The 20,864-nt window shown below is 40.3% G+C and overlaps 1 protein-coding gene across 1 annotated transcript in view; it reads left to right on the top strand.

The window, feature by feature from the left end:
• RFTN2 (raftlin family member 2) overlaps window positions 1–20,864 on the top strand; it is a 77,353-nt gene that overhangs the window by 43,366 nt on the left and 13,123 nt on the right. Inside the window, exon 8 of the mRNA XM_082467195.1 lies at window positions 16,963–17,041. Coding sequence (XP_082323321.1) covers window positions 16,963–17,041 — 79 coding nt within the window. The remainder of the gene's footprint in view (window positions 1–16,962; window positions 17,042–20,864) is intronic.

Genomic DNA, 20,864 nt, shown 5'->3' with positions numbered 1-20,864 from the left:
TTCATCTGTTAGATAATTCAACCTAACAATGCTTATTTAATGCCTACAAAAAGCATTTCACTGAACTTCTAATCTGATTCCATGTGCCTTGGAGATCAGCAAATCTAACCCCCTCGAGTTATATACATCCCTCAGTATTCATAAGGGATTTGTTCCAGGACCCCCATGGATACCAAAATCCGGGATGCTCAAGTCCCTTATATAAAGTGGCATAGTATTTGCATATAACCTGCACACATCCTCCCGTATACTTTCAATCATCTCTAGATTACTTATAATACCTACACAATGTAAATGCTATGTACAAAGTTGCTGGAAAATTCAAGTTTTGCTTTTTGGAACTTTCTGGAACTGTTTTTTCAAATATTTTCCATCAACAGTTGGCTGAATCTGAACTGCAGATACAGAGGGCTGACTGTGTATGTACAAGCTATTAATTGCATCTCCTTCCCAAAGGCATATGAGCTCATGATGACAAAGCCAGAGCAGGGGCAAGGTAGACCAACTCCCAACTCAGTGCTGCTTCCAGCACTCAGAAGACTGCCTCTCTCCTCAAAGACTGTACTACTATACCTTCTTTTTTCCAACTTGAGATTCCGATTCTTCCCTAGAGTGAAGATTGAGCCGATATGAATCTGCAAACCGAAAATACAGCCCCCTCTGTAGGACCCTTTGTCCTGCTCTTCTGCACTGCCTGTGTGAAACTGCCTTCAGGCCAGCACGCAGCTGGGGCTAGGGATGCAGTGAGGCCCAGAGCGCGGGATGGAGGGGCGTCAGTGCTTCTGCTTCCATTCCTCCCCTCCAGTGTGGGGGGTTAGCTTTCCCCTGAAGCATGGACTTGTCAGCTATTTCCACTAAAATAAATACCTACATTAGAACCAAAATGCCAACACTTCACAAATACCGGCTTTTTCTTTTCTCCTTTTCCTGGGAAAGGAAAAGATTGAGTTGTTATTTTTTGTTTGTTTGTCTGGAAAGAGAGAGAGACCAATGAAGCCCTCTGTATAAAGTGCTTTGCTATGCCTTGGACTCAGAAATGTTCCCTCTGCCCTGTTTGGCATCCAGAAAATGACTCACTGACAAGGCTGCCCTGCCTGGCCGGTACTATCTGCAGAGGACAGTATAGTAAAGGACAGTATAGTAGAGGACAATAAAGGGCCTTCCCTTTAAGCAGAGTCGACCACGGTTTAACATTGATGGTCACGTATAGCTAAGGGAAGTAGCTCCCCTCTCCTCAGTCTCATCCACCCTTTAGTTTAGCAACTTTACCCCTGGCCAGTAACCCTACCTCCCCACAGACTTTAAAAACATTTGATTGACATGGCTCTATAATAAAGCCACACCTCCTTCAGGTGGAGAGAGGGATAAAAGTGGATACAGAGTAAAGACACTCAAGCTTTAAAAGGAGGGGTTAGAAGTAAGCAAAGCAATTAATCTGCTTTTCTTCTCAGAGATTTATTGGTAACTGTTCTCAAACTGTGAGTGACAACTCTCTGAATTATTACCCAACTTTTAAAAATCTGTGACATACCTGTCAGACCACAGTACAGCAGTAATTCTCAAGATCTGGTCTTCAGACCAAGCAATATGAATACTCTGGAGTGCCTAGGAACATACACATGCCAGAGGCTCACCCCAATGGAACAGTCAGAAGCTTTGAGGGTAGGGTCCATGAATCTCCATTTTCACAAGCTTCAGAAGCTCATCAACATTTGAGGATCTTTGCAGGAGAGAGAGAAAGAAATTCCACTTCGCTGCCACCCCTCATCTTCCATCTGCCAAGCCATTGGTCTATCCCACTCCCCACCCTCCCTCAGAATTACTTGTGTATTTGACCTCTTCACCTCTTTTTGGTGGTTCTCCTAGGTGTACATTTAGGGTTTCATTGGCCCATTATAGTTAACCCTTCCTAAAAGTGCTCTGAGTTCTGAACCTTTCGTGTTCCTTTTTCCCCAGTGAAAAATATATTTTTCATTCCTCCCTCCTATTCACTCAGGGCTTCTGTTCCCATGAGTCTAAATATTTCCTAAAGTGCTGTGAATGACTCACTAGGCACTAGATTAGACGGCAAGACGAACAGGCTGGATGCTGAGCCACAGAACACGCTGGCACTCCTGGAGCATCTCCTGCTCGGTTTGGGAATGAGAACAAGACTGAGACCAAAGGTGGGAAGGAAGAGGTCTCAAGCATACTGTGATGGGGAAGGGTGGAGGAGCCTGGAGCCATGCTTGGCTCGACCACCTTGTCCTGTGTGTCAAACTGCGTCAGGTCACAGGCTGGACCAAGTGATTAGGAGGCTCGCTGGCGTGAGGAGTGGCTGTATGTTATCCTTGGAGCAGAGGTAGCACCACTGCCTGCCTCGCCACCATCCCCAGCTTCTTCAGTACCCCTGCTATCCACCAAGACGCTGTGGAGGCAGAGTGGACCTTTCAGGCCCTCCTTGTGAAGGCTCATCTTACGTGCAATTAAATTAGCAAAGGGGCAGGAATTCCCTGGCAGTCCAGTGGTTAGGACTTAGCGCTTTCACTGCGGTGGCCCAGGTTCAAACCCTGGTCAGGGAACTAGGGTCCCACAAGCCGTGCGGGGCACAGCCAAAAAAGGAAAAAAAAATTAGCAAAGGGGCTACCAGGACCCTCCAAGGCCCTGCAGCCAGCAGCCTCGTCACCCAGCCCCACCCACCAGTGTCTGGCACAAACCTCCACACAAGGCAGGGCCTTTTTATTCTTGTCCAAATATGCTGTCCCTACGACAGTCACATGCTCGTCTTAGCTGCTTCAGTACACACAGGATAGTCGTCACCTTCAGCCAGGTCATCCTCTTTTTTTTTTTTTTTTAAACACGGAAAGTAACCATTTCTCATCATTTAATACCACTATATATAATAACTATAAAATAACCAATGATAAAAGGCTAATACATATTTTTCCAGACTCTTTTCTAATCTAGAAGGTTGTGAATTCTTAAGAGACAGCATCCAGAAGAACTGACCCTGATACTGTGAACTATGGAACATTTTTCTGGTAAACTGCAAGAGTTCTCTGGGTTTCTTCCTGCCAGGGGACCCCTCAGGGATGCAGGGCTATAGGGCAGGTACCACCATACTTTCCACCACCAACTTTTTCGTGCAGGTGATATCAGGTAAAAAGGAACACCAAGGGCAACTTCTGGTAAACCCTTCTTTGCACCATAGTCCTGTCCTGCGGAATCTGGGGTTTGAGACGTGGTTTTCTTCTCTTTTTCCTCTTCATCCATTTTGTCCCCTTGCTGCAGCTCCATGTCTTTCTTTGTCTTATTTTTCCCTTTAAAGACTCTTCAGATGGACTGATTCCTTCCTCAAAGATGGTTTATAATTTCTGTGAGTTCATGTACCACAACCAGCATTCTTTCATGAGCCGGGTCATCTTTAAATGTAAATAAAAATATTATGTGCAGTTCATCTTGGTCCAGGTGGGGGATATTGCCTGAAAGTTTTTAGTTTCTGAAACTAGAAGAATGGTCCAGGCTTTGAGCTAAGGAGATCTCATTTAAATTATACCTTCACCATTTACCAGCCATATGATTTTGGGAACCTCTTTAAGTCTCAGTTTCCTCATCTGGAAAATGATACAATAATATCAACTTCACTGGATTATCTTGATGATTAAGCAAGATAATGCAGGGCCTGTGCATACTAGGCTAATAAATTAGAGCTATTATACAGGATTTAATCCTATCGCAGAACCAAAATCCCTAAGAAGCTGAAACCAATTGTAAAAGCATGATGGCTTGGTCTGTCCTAAATCAGGATATTTCAGAAAATGTCAGTACTGTAGTTCACTGTATACAAAATCAGCACTGAGTATTACAAGCCAATAAAAGGGACAGAAATAAATAATTACGCTATAAAGATACATTGCTTACACGTTATGCTCATACCCAGAAAAACTAATGTTATCATCTTTCTTTTTGGGCCCACATATCTTAAAACATAACTTAGAACTACTGCCAGTGAAAACTTTCTTCCTTAAATATTTTTGACTCATATACAACAATAATGTCTTAAGTAATTTCAATTTTTCCTACTCTTCTATCACCTAAGCCATAACTTGAATGGTCTCTACGTAATGTATTTTCCTCTCATTTCTTTCCTTACACAAATATATCCTGTTAGATATAGAAGACAAACTTGTGGTTACCAAAGGGGAGAGGGAAAGAGGGAGGAACAAGTTAGGCGTATGGGATTAACAGATACAAACTGCTACATTTAAAATAGATAAGCAACAGGGATATACTGTAGAGCACAGGGAATTATACCTGTTACCTGAAAACTGGGTTCGCCTCCTGGTAGGTGTCAAGCCAAAATATACAACCAAGCCAAGATCAGGAGAAGGAAGGATTTATTACTTGCAGCAAGTAAGGAGAACATGGAGGATCTTTCCCAAAGCAGTGTTCCCCCGAACAGCAAAACTAGGGGAGTTTCAAGCTAAGGGTACATGTGTGTTCATGAAGGGGCTGGAGCAGACGAGAATTCTGCATAGAATTGGGGGGAAGGTTAACCAGAGTCTAAGCTTTAGTTGATTGAAGTCACAAGAGTCAGAAAAGGTCAACATCATCATTCCTTAGGTTCTGACCAGGCTGGGGTCATAGCCTGTAGTTACCATACTCCACCTGGGTGGGGCCTTAGTTCCTGCAGAACTCAAAGTTCTGTATCAGATTGTTATGGACATCCCTTGAGGAGGACCTAGGACTGTTTTGTTGCTGAATTCTTGTTTCATGAATGCTTTTCATTTGTTCCTGCATTCCTTTTTTCTCTTAAGATCATTATTTGCTGAGACCTGTTCAAGGGCAAGCATTGTGTCCAGGCTTAGATCACCAAAGGGCCTCTCTTATGTCAAGAAAGTTGTGCCTGGTTCTCTTTTTCTGGGGACCCCCCCCAACCACCCTATCTGCTCACATACTCATTATTCTGTAATAACCTATAATGGAATATAATCCACAAAAACACGAAATCACTGTTCTGTACACCTGAAACTAACACAGTATTATAAAGCAACTAGACTTCAATAAAAACAAACAAATATCTCCTGTTATCAGATTGCATAAAGTTGTTTCCCCAGAGTGTCCTTAGGTTAAGGTTGTTGGCTCCATTACCTTAGGCAAGATCATACCACTGAGGTTTAAAGCTGTGTTACCATGGAAACATCAAGATGTGGTAACCTGATACCACTACCTTATTCAAGAGTTATTGTTATCAGCCCTGAAAACTTGCCAGAATCCCTTTTTAATCCTTATCACTATATAATTAATTATACAAATAGGCCCAATCCTTTTCAAAAAAATCAAGGTGAAAATTTACATTAAATTCTTCAGGGCAAATCTGGTAGAGGATCAAATTAGCTGAACAAGCAGCTAATATTGCTGACCTTAAAATAATCTCCAGAATAAAATGGAAGGAGGAGCCAGAGTTCCCTCTGTTTGGCCACCTCAGATCAGCTCCCCTCTCCCCAGTAATAATCTGGGGTGGGCAGGGAAGGGGGAATGTGCATTTTAACAAGAATCCAAGATGATTCTGATGCACATGCAGAAATATGCAATTATAACCTAACATTGAAAGAGAAAGCATTTTAGAACACAAGATAGAAGAAAAGTGTACACCCTCATTTATATCTCAGAAGACAGAATTTAAAGGCGGGGGCTTTTGGTACAATAAATCAAGTTATACTGTACAGAGAATATTAAAAAGTCTAGTCATAAAGGACAAGATGTGAATAACAAAAAGAGAAAATTGTCTGCTCACTGTGGTGTCAGGGGCCCCGCCCCCTGTTCCATTTTCTGCAACCCCTGAAGGAAAAGGCTCCACAGCCCTGTGGTCACCACAGCTCAGAAGCACTAGAAGTCTTTGCAGTTATTTGAGACACTTAAGTGCATAAATAAGTTCCTCTAAGTCCCAAGTGGTAGCCAAGGCAGGAATTGCTTATTTATATACAGTAGAGGGAGAGGCGAGGGTTTCACGTTTGGTCCATTTTCATGCCAGTCTCTTCCCTTTCTAATTTAACTTCTGTGGAAACAGTATTGTGTAATTCCATTGTGAGTTAAGCTTGTAGCAATCTTGCAGTGAGCAGCATTTTGATGAGGCCCACGTTTTTTAAGAAACAGTCAATTTGTCTATTACATATACTTCTAGTTACCACACTTCTTCATCTGAACTTAAATTTCTAACATTTTGTCAGGAGGAGGGGTTGGGAGGAGCTAAATTGTGGAAGTGCCTTTTTTTGTCTTTAACACATGTACTGATATCTGAGAAACAAATGAAGGTCATAAGGCAAAGGAACTTCGTGACTAAGGACTAGCTTACAAAGGTGCAAGCTAAAATTTAATTTTATAATTCTACTTTTAAAAAGTAAAGTTTATTTCATATTTTTAAAATAAATTTATTTATTTATTTTTTATTTTTGGCTGCATTGGGTCTTCGTTGTTGCGCGCGGGCTTTCTCTAGTTGCAGCGAGCAGGGGCTACTCTTCGTTGCGGTGCGCGGGCTTCTCATTGCTGTGGCTTCTCTTGTTGCGGAGCACGGGCTCTAGGCGCGCGGGCTTCGGTAGTTGTGGCTCACGGGCTCTAGAGTGCAGGCTCAGTAGTTGGTGGCACACTGGCTTAGTTGCTCCGCGGCATGTGGGATCTTCCCAGACCAGGGCTCGAACCCGTGTCCCCTGCAGTGCCAGGCAGACTCCTAACCACTGCGCCACCAGGGAAGCCCTATTTCATATTTTAAAAGCAGGAATTTACTCATTTATTTCTGAGTTGTGTTACCGAGCAAAGGGCTCATGTGCCCATGGTGCAGAAAGCCAAACTAACAGCGGATGTTTGCAGCAAAGTAAGGGTTTATTTGCAGGGTGCCAAGCAAGGAGAACATGCTCCAAAGACCCGAACTCCCGAATGGCTTTCAGGCAAGAGTTTTAAAGACAGTGTTAGGAGAGAGGGTTGTAGGGTGCATGATCAGCTCGTGGACCTTCTGATTGGTTGGCGGTGAGGTAACAGGGCGATGTCTTGGGAATCTCAACCTTCTGGTTCCAACCAGTCTGGGGTCTCCCTGCTTGTGGTCAGCATGTAGCCACCATCCTCCACCTGGGTGGGGGGGTCTTAATTTCTACAGAACAACTTAAAGATATGCATCAGGTATCCCTTCTGGAGGAACTAGGAGTCCTGTGCCTCTTGTCCTAATCTTTAAGTGCTTGTGTCTGATCTTTAGAACTCAGGAAAGACCTAGAAAACTAAAGCCTTTTGTTCTACAAACAAGAAACAGGGGGCTTCCCTGGTGGCGCAGTGGTTGAGAATCTGCCTGCTAATGCAGGGGACACAGGTTCGAGCCCTGGTCTGGGAAGATCCCACATGCCGCGGAGCAACTAGGCCCGTGAGCCACAACTACTGAGCCTGCGCGTCTGGAGCCTGTGCTCCACAACAAGTGAGGCTGCGATAGTGAAGAGGCCCGCGCACCGCAATGAAGAGTGACCCCCGCTTGCCGCAACTAGAGAAAGCCCTCCCACAGAAACGAAGATGCAACACAGCCAAAAATAAATATAAAAATAAATAAATAAATAAAAGATTACTATTTAAAAAAAAGAAAGAAAGAAACATGGGACACAGAGGGACTTTTGTACCTGAGAAGGCCCCACAGGGTCCTGCTTGGTTTCAACCACCCCACCCCCGTTTCTTTTTTTTTTCTTATAGATTTATTTTATTTATTTATTTGTTTGTTTGTTTGTTTTTTGGCTGCATTGGGTCATCATTGCTGTGCGCGGGCTTTCTCTAGTTGCGGCGAGCGGGGGCTACTCTTCGTTGTGGTGCGCGGGCTTCTCATTGCGGTGGCTTCTCTTGTTGTGGAGCATGGGCTCTAGGTGCGTGGGCTTCAGTAGTTGTGGCTCGCAGGCTCTAGAGCGCAGGCTCAGTGGTTGTGGCGCACGGGCTTAGTTGCTCCACGGCATGTGGGATCTTCCCGGACCAGGGCTCGAAGCTGTGTCCCCTGCATTGGCAGGCGGATTCTTAACCACTGCACCACCAGGGAAGCCCCCCCACTCCCCGCCACACCTTTCCTTGATATGCCTCAGTCCTGAGGGGAACAGGGTTGGGACAAGAAAACGAATAATGTTTTGGATAGAGAAATTAATCATAAACTCAGTAAGGGAACTCAGTTTTAAACTATGGCAATTAATTAATGTATAAGATGATGCAAAACTAATCAGAAAATACAAATTAACCTAACAATTTTGTTTTCTCTAGTCTAATGGATTTTGAAGCCATAAATGGAATCTGTTTATAAGATTTTTATTTCACAAGTGATTAAGCAGTTGCAAATAAGCCACTCATTTGAAACCAACTCAGTTTGTATTCAAACCGATTCACATTCTTGCATTTTATTTTAAACAGAAAGTTCTTTCAGGTCAACTCAAATATTTATTGAGTGCCTGGTATGTATAAGGAAGTATTTTACCCACTCAAGGGGCAGACCCTGGCTGGAACTCTAGGAACTCATAATCTACTTGGAGAGACAATACAGTCACAAATAACGAACGTGGAACAGCGGTCTAGAGCATATATTCTCAATAGAGGTGACATTGCCACAAGGGGTGAAAACTGGTTATGGGGGAGGTGAAAACATCTTAGATATTACAAAGGTTTGTGGCCCTCCAAAAGGTCACAGTACATAGACAGATACATGGAATATCTTTGTTATTAAAATTTAATGGGGCAAGGGGAAAGAATTCGGGAGAAAATGTATAAAAAGGCTCCTTGGGGAAGCAATAGTGAAAAAAGAGTTGAGTGTAAGGCAGGTGAATATGGTAGAGGACATCAGTGAAAGAGGAGAAGGAGGTCTGTGGAGGCTGAGAAGTCTGAGGGGCAGGCACTGTTAAGAAAGAATAGAGCTTCCAAAAGTAGTTTTAGAGAGAAAATTCCTGGTGGCAGATAGGGCTAACCAGGAACAATAAACAGGTGTCATCTCACACAGCAGCACTGGTCTGTGGGTAGTGGCTGCCTAAACACCATAAAAACAAGGATTCTAAAACCAGGATCAGCAGAAAAGAATGTGATCAGTTAATGATGTCTGCTATGAGCACAGAAGGTGTAAAGTGGAAGTATGAATACCACGAAGTATTTCCTCTTTCTGGCAACCATAAGCACATAGCAGAGTCAGCAAAATGCAGCATATATTCAAGGAAAAGTAGGTACAGGTGAATGAATTCCTAAAGACCTCTCCTAATTTAAAACTCATAGGTCTAACAAAAAAGAAACAGACTCACACAGATACAGAGAACTAGTGGATACCAGTAGGGAGAGGGGAGGGGGAGGGGAAGGGGAGGGGGAGGGGCAAGCTAGAGGTAGGGGATTAAGAGGTACAACTACGACGTATAAAATAAATAAGTTGCAAGGATATATTGTACAGTACAAGGAATATAGCCAAGTTATTTTATAATAACTATAAATGGAGTACAGCCTTTAAAAATTGTGAATCACTATGTTGTACACCTGAAACTTATATAATATTGTACATCAACTATACCTCAATTAAAAAAAAAATAGAATTCAAGACAGATTTTACCAAAAGAATACATGTAAAAGGGGAGGGAGCATTTTTATCATGTATAAATCCACAACCATTCTCCTACATATCAGCATTACATATACTCTTAAAACAATTTTGTTAATAAAACACACATATAGAAAGTACATAAAACACAAATGTGCATAATTATAATTATACAAACACTTGTGTAATTACCACTGGGCAAGACAGAGAATATTGCTGGCACCCTAGAAGTACCCCATGTGTTTCCCTATCACACCCACTCCCTTCACGCAGAGGCAATATTACCCCAACTTTTAAGATAATCACTTCCTTATTTTGCCTAATAGTCTTACCACTCACCTTTGAATCCCTAAATAGTACTATTTAGTTTTCCTGTTTTGAATTTTAAAAAATGGAATTATATATATTCTTTCACACGTTGCTTCTTTCACTTAACATTGTAAGATTACAAACAACTATGTATAAAATAAGTAAGCAACAAGGATATATTGTGCAGCACAGGGAAATATAGCCATTATTTTGCAGTAACTTTAAATGGAGTACAACCTATAAAACTATTGAATTGCTATGTTGTACACCTGAAACTAATATAATATTGTCATATAATCAACTATACTTCAATAAATAAATTAATAAAATTTTAAAATTAAATTTAAAAAAAAGCATTGTAAGATTTATCCATGTTGTGTGTAGGTATTTGTTTATCTATTCTGCTGCTGATGGTTTGGTTGCCTCCAGGCGCTGGCTATGACAAGCATGCTGTCCTGAACTTGAGGACATGTGCCTGAGTTTCTCAAGGGTGTAGACCAGGAAGTGGAATTGCTGACTCACAGGGCACTTCTTTAGCTTTATTAGATATAAATGCCAGACTCTTTCCAACTAGAATATTGCAGCTTACTCTCCCACCAGCAGGATGTGAAAGTTCCCATTGCTCCAACAAAAAAATTGGTCATACTTTTAAATTTTGTCATTCTGGTAACTGTATATACAGTATGATCTCAGGATGGTTTTAGTTTGTATTTACCTAATTGCTACTAAAATTGAGCGCGTTTTCATATGTTTATACCACTGAGATTTTTCTTTTGTCAAGTACCTGTTTAAATCTTTTGCCCACATTTAAAATTGTACTTATAGGAGTTTTTAAATATATGTTGGATGAGACTTTTTATTTGTTACGTGTGTTGCAATGAACTCTCTGATTCTGTGGCTCGTCTTTTTACTCTCTTTATGATGTCTTTCAATTAGCAGAAGTTTTTAATTTTAAAATGTGCAAATATATCAATTTTTACCCATTTTTGTGTATTGTTTAAGAAATCTCTCCCTTCACTGAAGCAATGGGGGGAGGCAAGGAGTGAATTGTTTTTAAATTTGGGCATAACGTGGGAAATTTTAATTTATTTAATTAACATAAAATTCTGTAAGCTATAGTTATTATAGGCTGATGTGCCTGAGTAATACGTTTTGTGAGGAGGAGAAGGAAGAGCTAAATCTTAAAAGATTCATACTGAATGTCAATGAAATTCGTAGAGGTAAAAGGACCTAGGAAGCCTTTTGTCTTTCCTGCAAGCTTTGCTCACTTGCTATGATTTTTTTTTTAAAGCATGTCCTCTGGCATCAGTACATTATCACAGAAACCAAATGCCTGTTAATTCATAAAGTCTTTGATTCTTCAAATATCTACTGAGCACTATTTTTTTTTAACATCTTTATTGGAGTATAATTGCTTTACAATGGTGTGTTTGTTAGTTTCTGCTTTATAACAAAGTGAGTCAGCTATACATATACATATATCCCCATATCTCCTCTCTCTTGAGTCTCCCCCCCACCCACCCTATCCCACCCCTCTAGGTGGTCACAAAGCACCGAGCTGACCTCCCTGTGCTATGCGGCTGCTTCCCACTAGCTATCTGTTTTACTTTTGGTAGTATGTATAAGTCCATGCCACTCTCTCACTTCATCCCAGCTTACCCTTCCCGCTCCCTGTGTCCTTAAGTCCATTCTCTGTCTGTGTCTTTATTCCTGTCCTGCCCCTAGGTTCATCAGAACCTTTTTTTTTTTTTAGGTTCCATATATATGTGTTAGCATATGGTATTTATTTTTCTTTTTCTGACTTACTTCACTCTGTATGACAGTCTCTAGGTCCATCCACCTTACTACAAATAACTCAATTTCTTTTCTTTTTATGGCTGAGTAATATTCCATTGTATATATGTGCCACATCTTCTTTATCCATTCATCTGTCGATGGACACTTAGGTTGCTTCCATGTCCTGGCTATTGTAAATAGAGCTGCAATGAACATCGTGGTACATGACTCTTTTTGAATTATGGTTTTCTCAGGGTATATGCCCAGTAGTGGGATTGCTGGGTCGTATGGTAGTTCTGTTTTTAGTTTTTTAAGGAACCTCCATACTGTTCTCCATAGTGGCTGTATCAATTCACATTCCCACCAACAGGAGCACTATTTTAAAAGGGGCTTTCTGCTAATTAACGTGGAAGATGCAGAGATAAGGAGACTAGCTTTTCAGGGAGCTTAGACCTAGTAGGAAGGAAACATGTGTACCAGTGACCACTTGATAAATCCCTGCGAAAGGGATTAAGCTCCATGGGAGCCCCGAAAAGGGTGTGTGACTCTTCAGTTGAGGGATCACTGAAGGCTTACAGGTCAGTTGAAATGAATCTCAAAAGATGGGCAGGCTGGGAAGAGGAGTGGTGGTAGCATGGGCATTCCAGGTATGAGACTGCCACAAGCAGAAACTCAGCCACGAGCAACTGAGTCGAGGGGGCGATTCCCACAGGCCAATCAAATATGACCTTGGTTTTTATATGTCAAAGAATGTAGAAAGACTCTCTCCCACCTACCCATAAATTCTAAGTCTCCAGCTCTGTTTCAAAGATGCTTGAAATTGTAAGCAAATATTGGACCAAGCAGAAGTTCAACTTGTCCTCATAACTTCCTGCAAAAATAATTTTTGAATTTAAATATCACTAAAGATATCATCAAACCTTGATAGAACTGCTTTTTAGTTTTGTTTTTGTTGCTTGTTTGTTATTATAAGTAGTACTTATTCACTCTTGTGCAAAACTGAATTCATGGGGACAATTTTTTAAGGCAAAGCTTTCAGTGATTCACTTTTTATGTGGCACTTAAATGCCACAGATTATGAACTTGCTCCTGTCTCTCCTTCCTTTCATCATACTAACACCAGGACCTGTATGTTCTGTTTAAATAGTCTAATTGGCCCAGGAAAAAAGTGAACCCTTGTTTTTATTTCCTTTGTTATTGTCCATTACAATTCCTGAACAACATTATAAGCTGAAATGATAACTTGGGGAGATGCTAACATAGAAATCTGGACTTCTGCAAAATAGTCTACATTTATTCATTCATTATAAAGTTGTCCAGTCAGAATGGAATTAAACCAGGCCATTCCTCTCTGTAGTCAGGGCTTCCCTGAGTTCATTCTACACTTGCTGTAGAGATGGTGTGGTATTGTGGAAAGGGGGAAACTAGAGACAATTCATGACAAAACTCTGGGTTTCAATTTCTTTGCTCATAAAATGGGGAAAATAATATCTTCTCTGCCCACCTGAGAGGATTGTCATAAGAAACAAATACGCTAATTCACATGGAAAATACTCAGTACACTGAAAGCATTGCACAAATCGAAGTTACTTTTCTTAGTTTAGTCCATGAGATCTTCGTTAGTGGGAAGCCAGGCTTTTTCTTGACTGTCTGTTGATGCCATAGCAAACCCCTCTCCCTTAAAAACACCCAAGTAGAGAGTCTTCTTTTTGTTTTCTTATGAAATGAGTAGAAGAAGGCAGGAAAGGGAGAAGGAAACATTTACTGAGCATCTGCTATGCTCCAGGGTCTGTGCAAAGAACTTTACATCCACCACCTCACTGGTATTATTAGAACCATCTGTGTTTTACAGAAGAGAAACAGGAGGCTCAGAAAGATAGGGTGACTACATCAGCGTCACATAGCTAGCAAGCAACAGAGCTGGGATGCAAACCCAGGGTCAATCTGACTCTAAAGCCATAGATACTATTTCTCGCACACTCCACTGCTTCTCTGATAAATACATCACAGAGAAATGATGTGTCCAAATATTTTGTAGTATAAAGTTGTAGAGTCGGTTGAACGCATTTCTCCCCCATCTGTGGCCTGGCTGCTCTGCTTGTGCTGTCAATACAGTCCCTGGCTCGCTCTCCCTAGATATCCCACACTCACGTCTGCCTGCATTGAAAGATGAGCTTATGGGACTCCCCTGGTCGTCCAGTGGCTAAGACTCCGCACTCCAAATGCAGGGGGCCCAGGTTCGATCCCTGGTCAGGGAACTAGATCCCACATGCCACAACTAAGAGCCCTCATGCCACAACTAAAGATCCTGTGTGCCACAACTAAGACCAGGTGCAGCCAAATAAATTAAAAAATTAAAATTAAAAAATAAAAAACAAACAAACAAAGGTTCTTAACTGCCTCTCAGGAAGGTACTAAGTTACTCAGTTAACTAGCAGCACTTTTTGGATAAAAATTTCTGTAGGGAATAGGAGATGTAGGCCCTGTCCTCTTAGAGCTTCCAGGAGAGCATTTGAAGTTCCCTCTGGTCCTGTAATGACTTCACCAGGCAAATCCTTTCAGAAACCCATGCTACAGGGGAAATATCCTTTCCAAGCTCAGTAAATAGAGTTACTTCAGGAGCTACTGGAGACTGAGTGACTCACTTGCCCTATCAAACAGTTGTCCCTCTGTAAGTCTTCAGACCTCTTTCTCTTTCTACCATGATTAGATGCTCCAAACCAAAAGGCATTCCACATCTCACAGATGTTCTGAAAATAGCAGGACATATTTTAAATCAGAATGTCCTTTAGAAAACCAGGGACAGAGAGGTCTCAGATGTATTTCAAATTAGGTCTGGCTCTAAGGACCTCCCAAGAGATGGGAAGATACTAACCTTCCAAAGTCTTATCTGGGCATCCAGAGACTGTCCTAAGATACTCAGCCTTTGAGAAACTGTCTCCACACTTACTGTTTTACCCCATTCATAAAGGTTGAGAAGCCTGCTGTCGGCCAAACATCACACCCTAGTGCATTCAGACTTGCCCCATCCTATAATCGTTTGGGGAGAATTCACTCCAGGGTCATCCCCAGTCTCTACCCTGACATTCTCCTGCTTCCTGTTCAAGAAGAATAATTCTACCCTGATCCCTCCTTCTCATCTTTGAATAGTTCTAGGCCTGGTTCCCTCACGTGATTCTCTACCTGGGTCACACACCTTGAACATTAGCCAGAAACCTCTTCTCTATTCTTGTGTCCCCTTTCCCTTGACTTTTTTGTCTGGAAGATATTCTTGATTCTGAGATATTTTCCTCCCACTTAACCCGCCCCACATTGCATTAAACGAATGGAGGAACTGGAGGGAAATCCCATTTGCTGTGCTCCTTCCAGTGACAGGCACAGTGGAGGCTCTTCATACACACTGACTTCTTTAACCATCACAAAGGCCCTGATAGGAAATGTAAGAGAATTTTAAAACTTTGCCAAAGTCACCAGCTATGAGGTGGTATCGTCGGCTATTATTGTAGTGTCAACTGGGGAAAAAAACCCAACACAACATGAGAGCTGTGAGTTTCAGTTTTATTTGGGGACTTACTAAGGACTCTAGCCCAGGATACAGTCTCTCAAAGAGCTCTGAGGAACTGCTCCCAAGAGGTGAGGCGGGCAGGTCAGTGTATATATGTGGTTTCGGAGAAGGGTCATGCGCAATCAGGCACACATTTGGTAGAAGGTTAGTCATGAGGAACAGGTATCTCAGTTAATGACGTTAGATCTTTTCTAAGTATGGGAAGATGTAAGAATCCAGGTTCATAAAAAAATTTCTCCTGAAATATTTCTAGCTATGTAAGGACTTGTTTTCCCAGAGCATCGAGTGCCTCATCCTGATCTTCACCTGAATTCCTCTCACGGTGAATTGTAGGTCAGTGGCTGCAGTGGCTAATGACTTGATTCTTGTAGAACTGGATGGTCGGCAACATTCTTTGTTTTACAGTAGAGTTGAGACTTGAACCCAGTACCCATCTGGTTCCAAAGCCACTGCCCTTTCGTGTATCCTCCCAGCCTCCCAAACAAACCAGCCTGTTCTATACACCGCTAGTCCTTTCCTGTGTCATAACTGATGTCTCCTGGTGATTCAAGTTGTTCCCAAAAGTTAGAGTATATTTCATAACAAGTCTTTTCTTCTAATCAAAGACTGAGTCGAACTAAAATAAGATTAGACTAGAAGCAGTCCTTTAAAAATAAAGATAAAAAAGAAGAGTGTCTCATTACGACTTTGTGGGAAGATTTGCAGTTTCTCAAAATTCAATAGTATCAGTAAGTTTGGGATTTTCAAATGGTGTGGGGTTAACCACTAGGGCCAGAGTTTCAATGTTGCATTTGTTTTCCAGAAAAGGAGTTCAGCATAAAATGCAGCTAATAGTGAGGTTTTGTTTGGGTTTTTTGCATAATAAAAGTCGTAACTGAGCAACATTAACTACAGACACTCCTCCCCATAAATCCATGGAGACTCTGTGAAAAGCATTTCAGAGAAATCCAAACCCCAAGTAGTCTTTGGCAAGGGGTAATTTGCCATGATGGTAGTTAAATAAGGAGAATATTGAGTAGCTGACTACAAAGAAGCATCTGAAAATGAAAATAGCTGTGGCTGAAGTCCCTCAATGGAAAGTGTATATAAAATTTCTCACACGTGGCAGCCCAAACTGGTCTCTTCTTTTTATGAGACAAATTTGACAATGCATACCAAGGCGCTTAAATCATACCCTTTTGGCCTAATAATCCCACTCCTGAGAATTTATCTCAAGGAAATAAGTCATAAAGAATAAGGAAGACTGTACATATTTCTATAGCAGCATTATTTATAATTAGCAGAAAACTGGAAACAGTTTAATTTTACAATAATAAAGGAAAGGCTTAGTACATTTTGGTATCTTAATTCTTTGGGATATCATGCAGCTATTAAGAATATCATCCTAGTGTACAAACAGGAAAAAGAATAAGCATAGAATACAGAATGCAAATACACAGAAGTTATAGACATGCAGAAATACACATGTTGATAAAGAATAGGAGGTGACACAAAGAGATGAAACTAAGTATGTTGGTACAGTGAGATTACAAGTTTTAAACATTAAAATTTTCTTTTGTAACGACCATATTTAGTTTTTAGGGATATTTTTTTTCCCTGTTTTATCTGCTTCAACTTATATAGAATCATATTCATAATTATTGTTGGATCAGAAGATTATTCTACAAAGGACACATGGGGAACATTCTAGCCAAGTGTGAAATATAGAGAATTACTAATTTACAAATACTAATGCTATTGTTTTAATTTGCAGTGAAGGGAATTTGGCTACAAAGCAGGTTGTGTTCCTTCAGAGACCAGTTATGTGGAATTCAGCCGCTCAAACACCGGAAGTGAGTAAAATTGATGCTTTATGAACTAAATGTTACACTGAAGCATTTAATCCTTAAACTCTCTTTGTAATTCTAAATGGTGAACAGATGAGGAAGTGTGGAGCTGATAAAGAAACAGTCTTCTGAACCAACATATAACAAAGGAAATGTGCCAGGAAACAGGCATGTGAGACAGTTCTGAAGGGGATCAGAATATTACTCCAAAATATGCCACATGGGCATAAGGATTACTATTTTGAGCTAAAAGCAATTAAAAAACAGCAGACACAGGAGGACCTCTCTACCCTCTCCCTTTCTGACAAAAGCAGAGCATAAATTTCCCTTTTAAAAGGTGACAGAAATTTCCATTTGTAAAGTTGCCTCCCTCTCCTGTACCAGAGATGACTCTTATCACTTGGAATGACACAGACTGTAGTCCCCACAAACAAACCTTACTAAAGGCGTCTTTTCCATTAGTTTTCCCAAATACTTACCTTCCCACAATCTACTGCCCCTAGAAGCCCAAACCCCTTTTCCTTTGTCTAGTCACTTCACCACAATTTATCACCCCTTGTAAAATGATATATAATCTCCCGGTCTAACTGCCTGTTTGGGTTTTCACTTCTATGTGCAGCCCCCATGTGCATCCAAAATAAACCTTTTCTTCTATTAATCTTTTTTTAGTTTAATTTGCTGGTCTGAGAGACTGAACATAAGATGATAGAGGAAAAGTTTTTTCCTCTCCACAGTTATAAGCCTTATAAGTGAATGTGCATGATATCTGTGTGATCTTGTCTATCTTGACTTCTGACAGCACTTTTGTATTGTCTCCTCAAGGTCATATTTTTTCAGCCCTTTGCTGAAGGGCTATGCTGAGCCTCAAGTCACCTTATCCTTAATAGACCCCTACTAGATGCACACCTAGAATAGCATCATTGAATGAAGCAATCTGTGCATTAATTAACTAAAGCCTAACCTTCAAAACAGGAAGTTTGCCAGTAGACCAGAAAATTATTTGAAGTGATTCTTTTTCTGTATATCAAGAAAATATTGTTTTAGAAAACTTTAAAGTTTTCTAAACTAGCAAAGCTAGACTGACAGTGTATGTAATGCAGCCATGCTACGTTGTCTCACATTAATTTTGGAAAGACTCCAGCTGGCTCCATAGGTAAGCAGGTAGAGAGGTGGAAAGGTGGATAGGAAGATTCCTCCCATGGGAGGAGAGCAGAGTGATCAAGTACACAGATTTTAGAAAAAGACTGACTTAGAGCCCACAGGTGAGCAGGGCCTCCCAACCCCGGTGAGAGTGGCTCAAGTTCACGAGTTCATTAAGAAATATTCGGTTAAGAAGAAGCAAGGTGGATCTATGTAAACAATGGCCAGAAAAGGTTTTCCTTCTTCTTTCTCCTTCCCCAAAGCAACTTCTCACCATGCTACAGCCTTTTCTTTTGTTTTTCTTTTTCTTCTTTTTTTTTTTTTAAACATTCTGCAAACAGCCATCATTTCTGAGAAAGATCAACAGAATTCACAGCCTCATGGAATTTTGACTAACTGAGGGCCCTGGAATTGGTGTTTGTGAAGATATAAGACCCAAATTCAGCTGCTTCATGGTCTCCTTTCTTAGGGTTAGATATTAGTTCTCTGATTCCCTGAAAATATTTGAGCTCTTTTTGTTTAACTTTAAATACCATTCAGTAGTCTAGTGGTAGCTTTTCTTTGGGTAATCTTTATATTTACATCCATTGTAATATAAAATTTCTGGCTCATTTATATAATAGTAAGGAAGTACGTAAATGGTCAGTTTTCATCAATGAGAAGCCCAGGAATAATATATTTTATAGCTTAGAATTCTACTTCTAAACGGATTTACTATTTTTAGTTCCTTTGATAAATCTTTAATTTTCCTAGCAGGAAATCTCAGGATATTGAGATTATTTCAGGGCAGAACATGTAGGTGGTTCAGTCTGGAGCTGAAGTATGTAATAGCTATAATAGAAAACCAATTTGTAAATTCTTTTAGTTTTCTCTAGTGGAAATAATTTGTTATTTTATCTCGAGAAGGTAGTAGACTATCAGTATCGCCATAGAGTTAATTTAGCTATCTCATATATATTTTGTGAAAGTTATACATTTATAACATGCCTTGAAAAAACATTTTATTTTTTTTAAAAAAACAACCTACAGTTGTAGGTCTGTAATGGCACTATTCTTTGCTTGTACCTTGAAATCAGTTGTTGTTTGGGAGGTGCTGATGAGGGGATTGCTTCGTTTATAAAGGTTTTCGAAGAATTATTTCAAAGGTGTTTAGTTCTTTTTTTTTTTTAATAAATTTATTTATTTTATTTTTGGTTGCGTTGGGTCTTTGCTGTGCTCCGGCTTTTCTCTGGTTGTGGCGAGCGAGGGCTACTCTTTGTTGCGGTGTGCGGGCTTCTCATTGCGGTGGCTTCTCTTGTTGCGGAGCACAGGCTCTAGGCGCACGGGTTTCAGTAGTTGTGGCTCATGGGCTCTTGAGCGCAGGCTCAGTAATTGTGGCGCACCGGCTTAGTTGCTCCGCGGAATGTGGGATCTTCCTGGACCAGGGATAGAACCCTTGTGCCCTGCATTGGCAGGCAGATTCCTAACCACTGTGCAACCAGGGAAGCCCAAAGGTGTTTAGTTCTAAAAACCAGTTGGTGGAAATTTGAGACATTACAAACATTGCCCTAGGATTGTTAATGAGTTTTCAATAAAATGATAAATTTCATGGGCTGGTAGAAACTGATCTAGGGTTTAACCCTTGAAAAAAAAGTTCTCTCTTTTACTGAGATTAATGTCAAGATATATAAGACTTTTTGTATTCAATGTTGCACTCAACATAGAACAGTACTTTTATGTTAAGCAAAGCCATTTCATGCGTCTGTATAGGGGAGGGAATTGAGAATCACATGATGAAGAAAGCATATTGTTGGAATTTTTTCTTCTGAAGTTATAAAGACCTTTACGTTTGGAATTTGTTTATATTCCACAGATATGTTTTTACACAATATTCTAGATAGCTTGAGAATTTTTTTAAATACGGAAAATATCAATTCAAAATATTTATACTCCCAATTACTGCCTCAATTTTCTTTAAGCTATTGAAAGATATTTTGTTTTAGGAAAATTAGAAAAATTTTAGAAAAAAATTAATAGGAGAAAATCTTCTGAACTAGAGCTAAGCAAAGAGTTCTTAGGCATGACACCAAAAGCATAATTCATTTTTAAAAATTGATAAATTAGACCTTATCAAAATTTAAAACTTTTGCTCTGTGAATAACACAAAGAAAATAATAGAAAAGCCACAGACTGGGAGAAAAAAAAAAGCTTTGCAAATCACGTATATGACAAAGGACTTGTATCCAGAAGGTATCAAGAACTCTCAAAACTTAAAAAGTAAGAAATAAACAACGCAGGTAAAAAATAGTTAAAAGTCTTGGACATCTAACCAATTAGGATATGTAGATGAGAAATAAGCACATAAAAAGACATTTAAATCATTAGTCATTAAGGGAAATGCAAATGAAAACCATGATGAGACACTACCATACATCTACTAGAATGACTAAGATTAAAAAATATTGACAATACTAAGAACTAGCAAGAATGAGGAACAATCAGAACTATCAAACGCTGCTGGTGGGAATGCAAAATGGTACACCCACTCTGGAAAACAGTTTGGCAGCTTCTTATGGGGTTAAACATACACTTACATATGACCTAGCAATCCCACTCTTGGGCTTTTACCCTAGAGAAATAAAAACGTTTGTTCACACAAAAAGCTACACATAAATGTTTATATGCTCTATTCATAATCTCCAAAAACTGG

The sequence above is a fragment of the Balaenoptera physalus genome (genome assembly GCF_965194825.1).
Source record: "Balaenoptera physalus genome assembly, chromosome: 6".
Classification (NCBI taxonomy): domain Eukaryota; kingdom Metazoa; phylum Chordata; class Mammalia; order Artiodactyla; family Balaenopteridae; genus Balaenoptera; species Balaenoptera physalus.
This window is presented reverse-complemented; position numbering and strand designations above follow the sequence as displayed.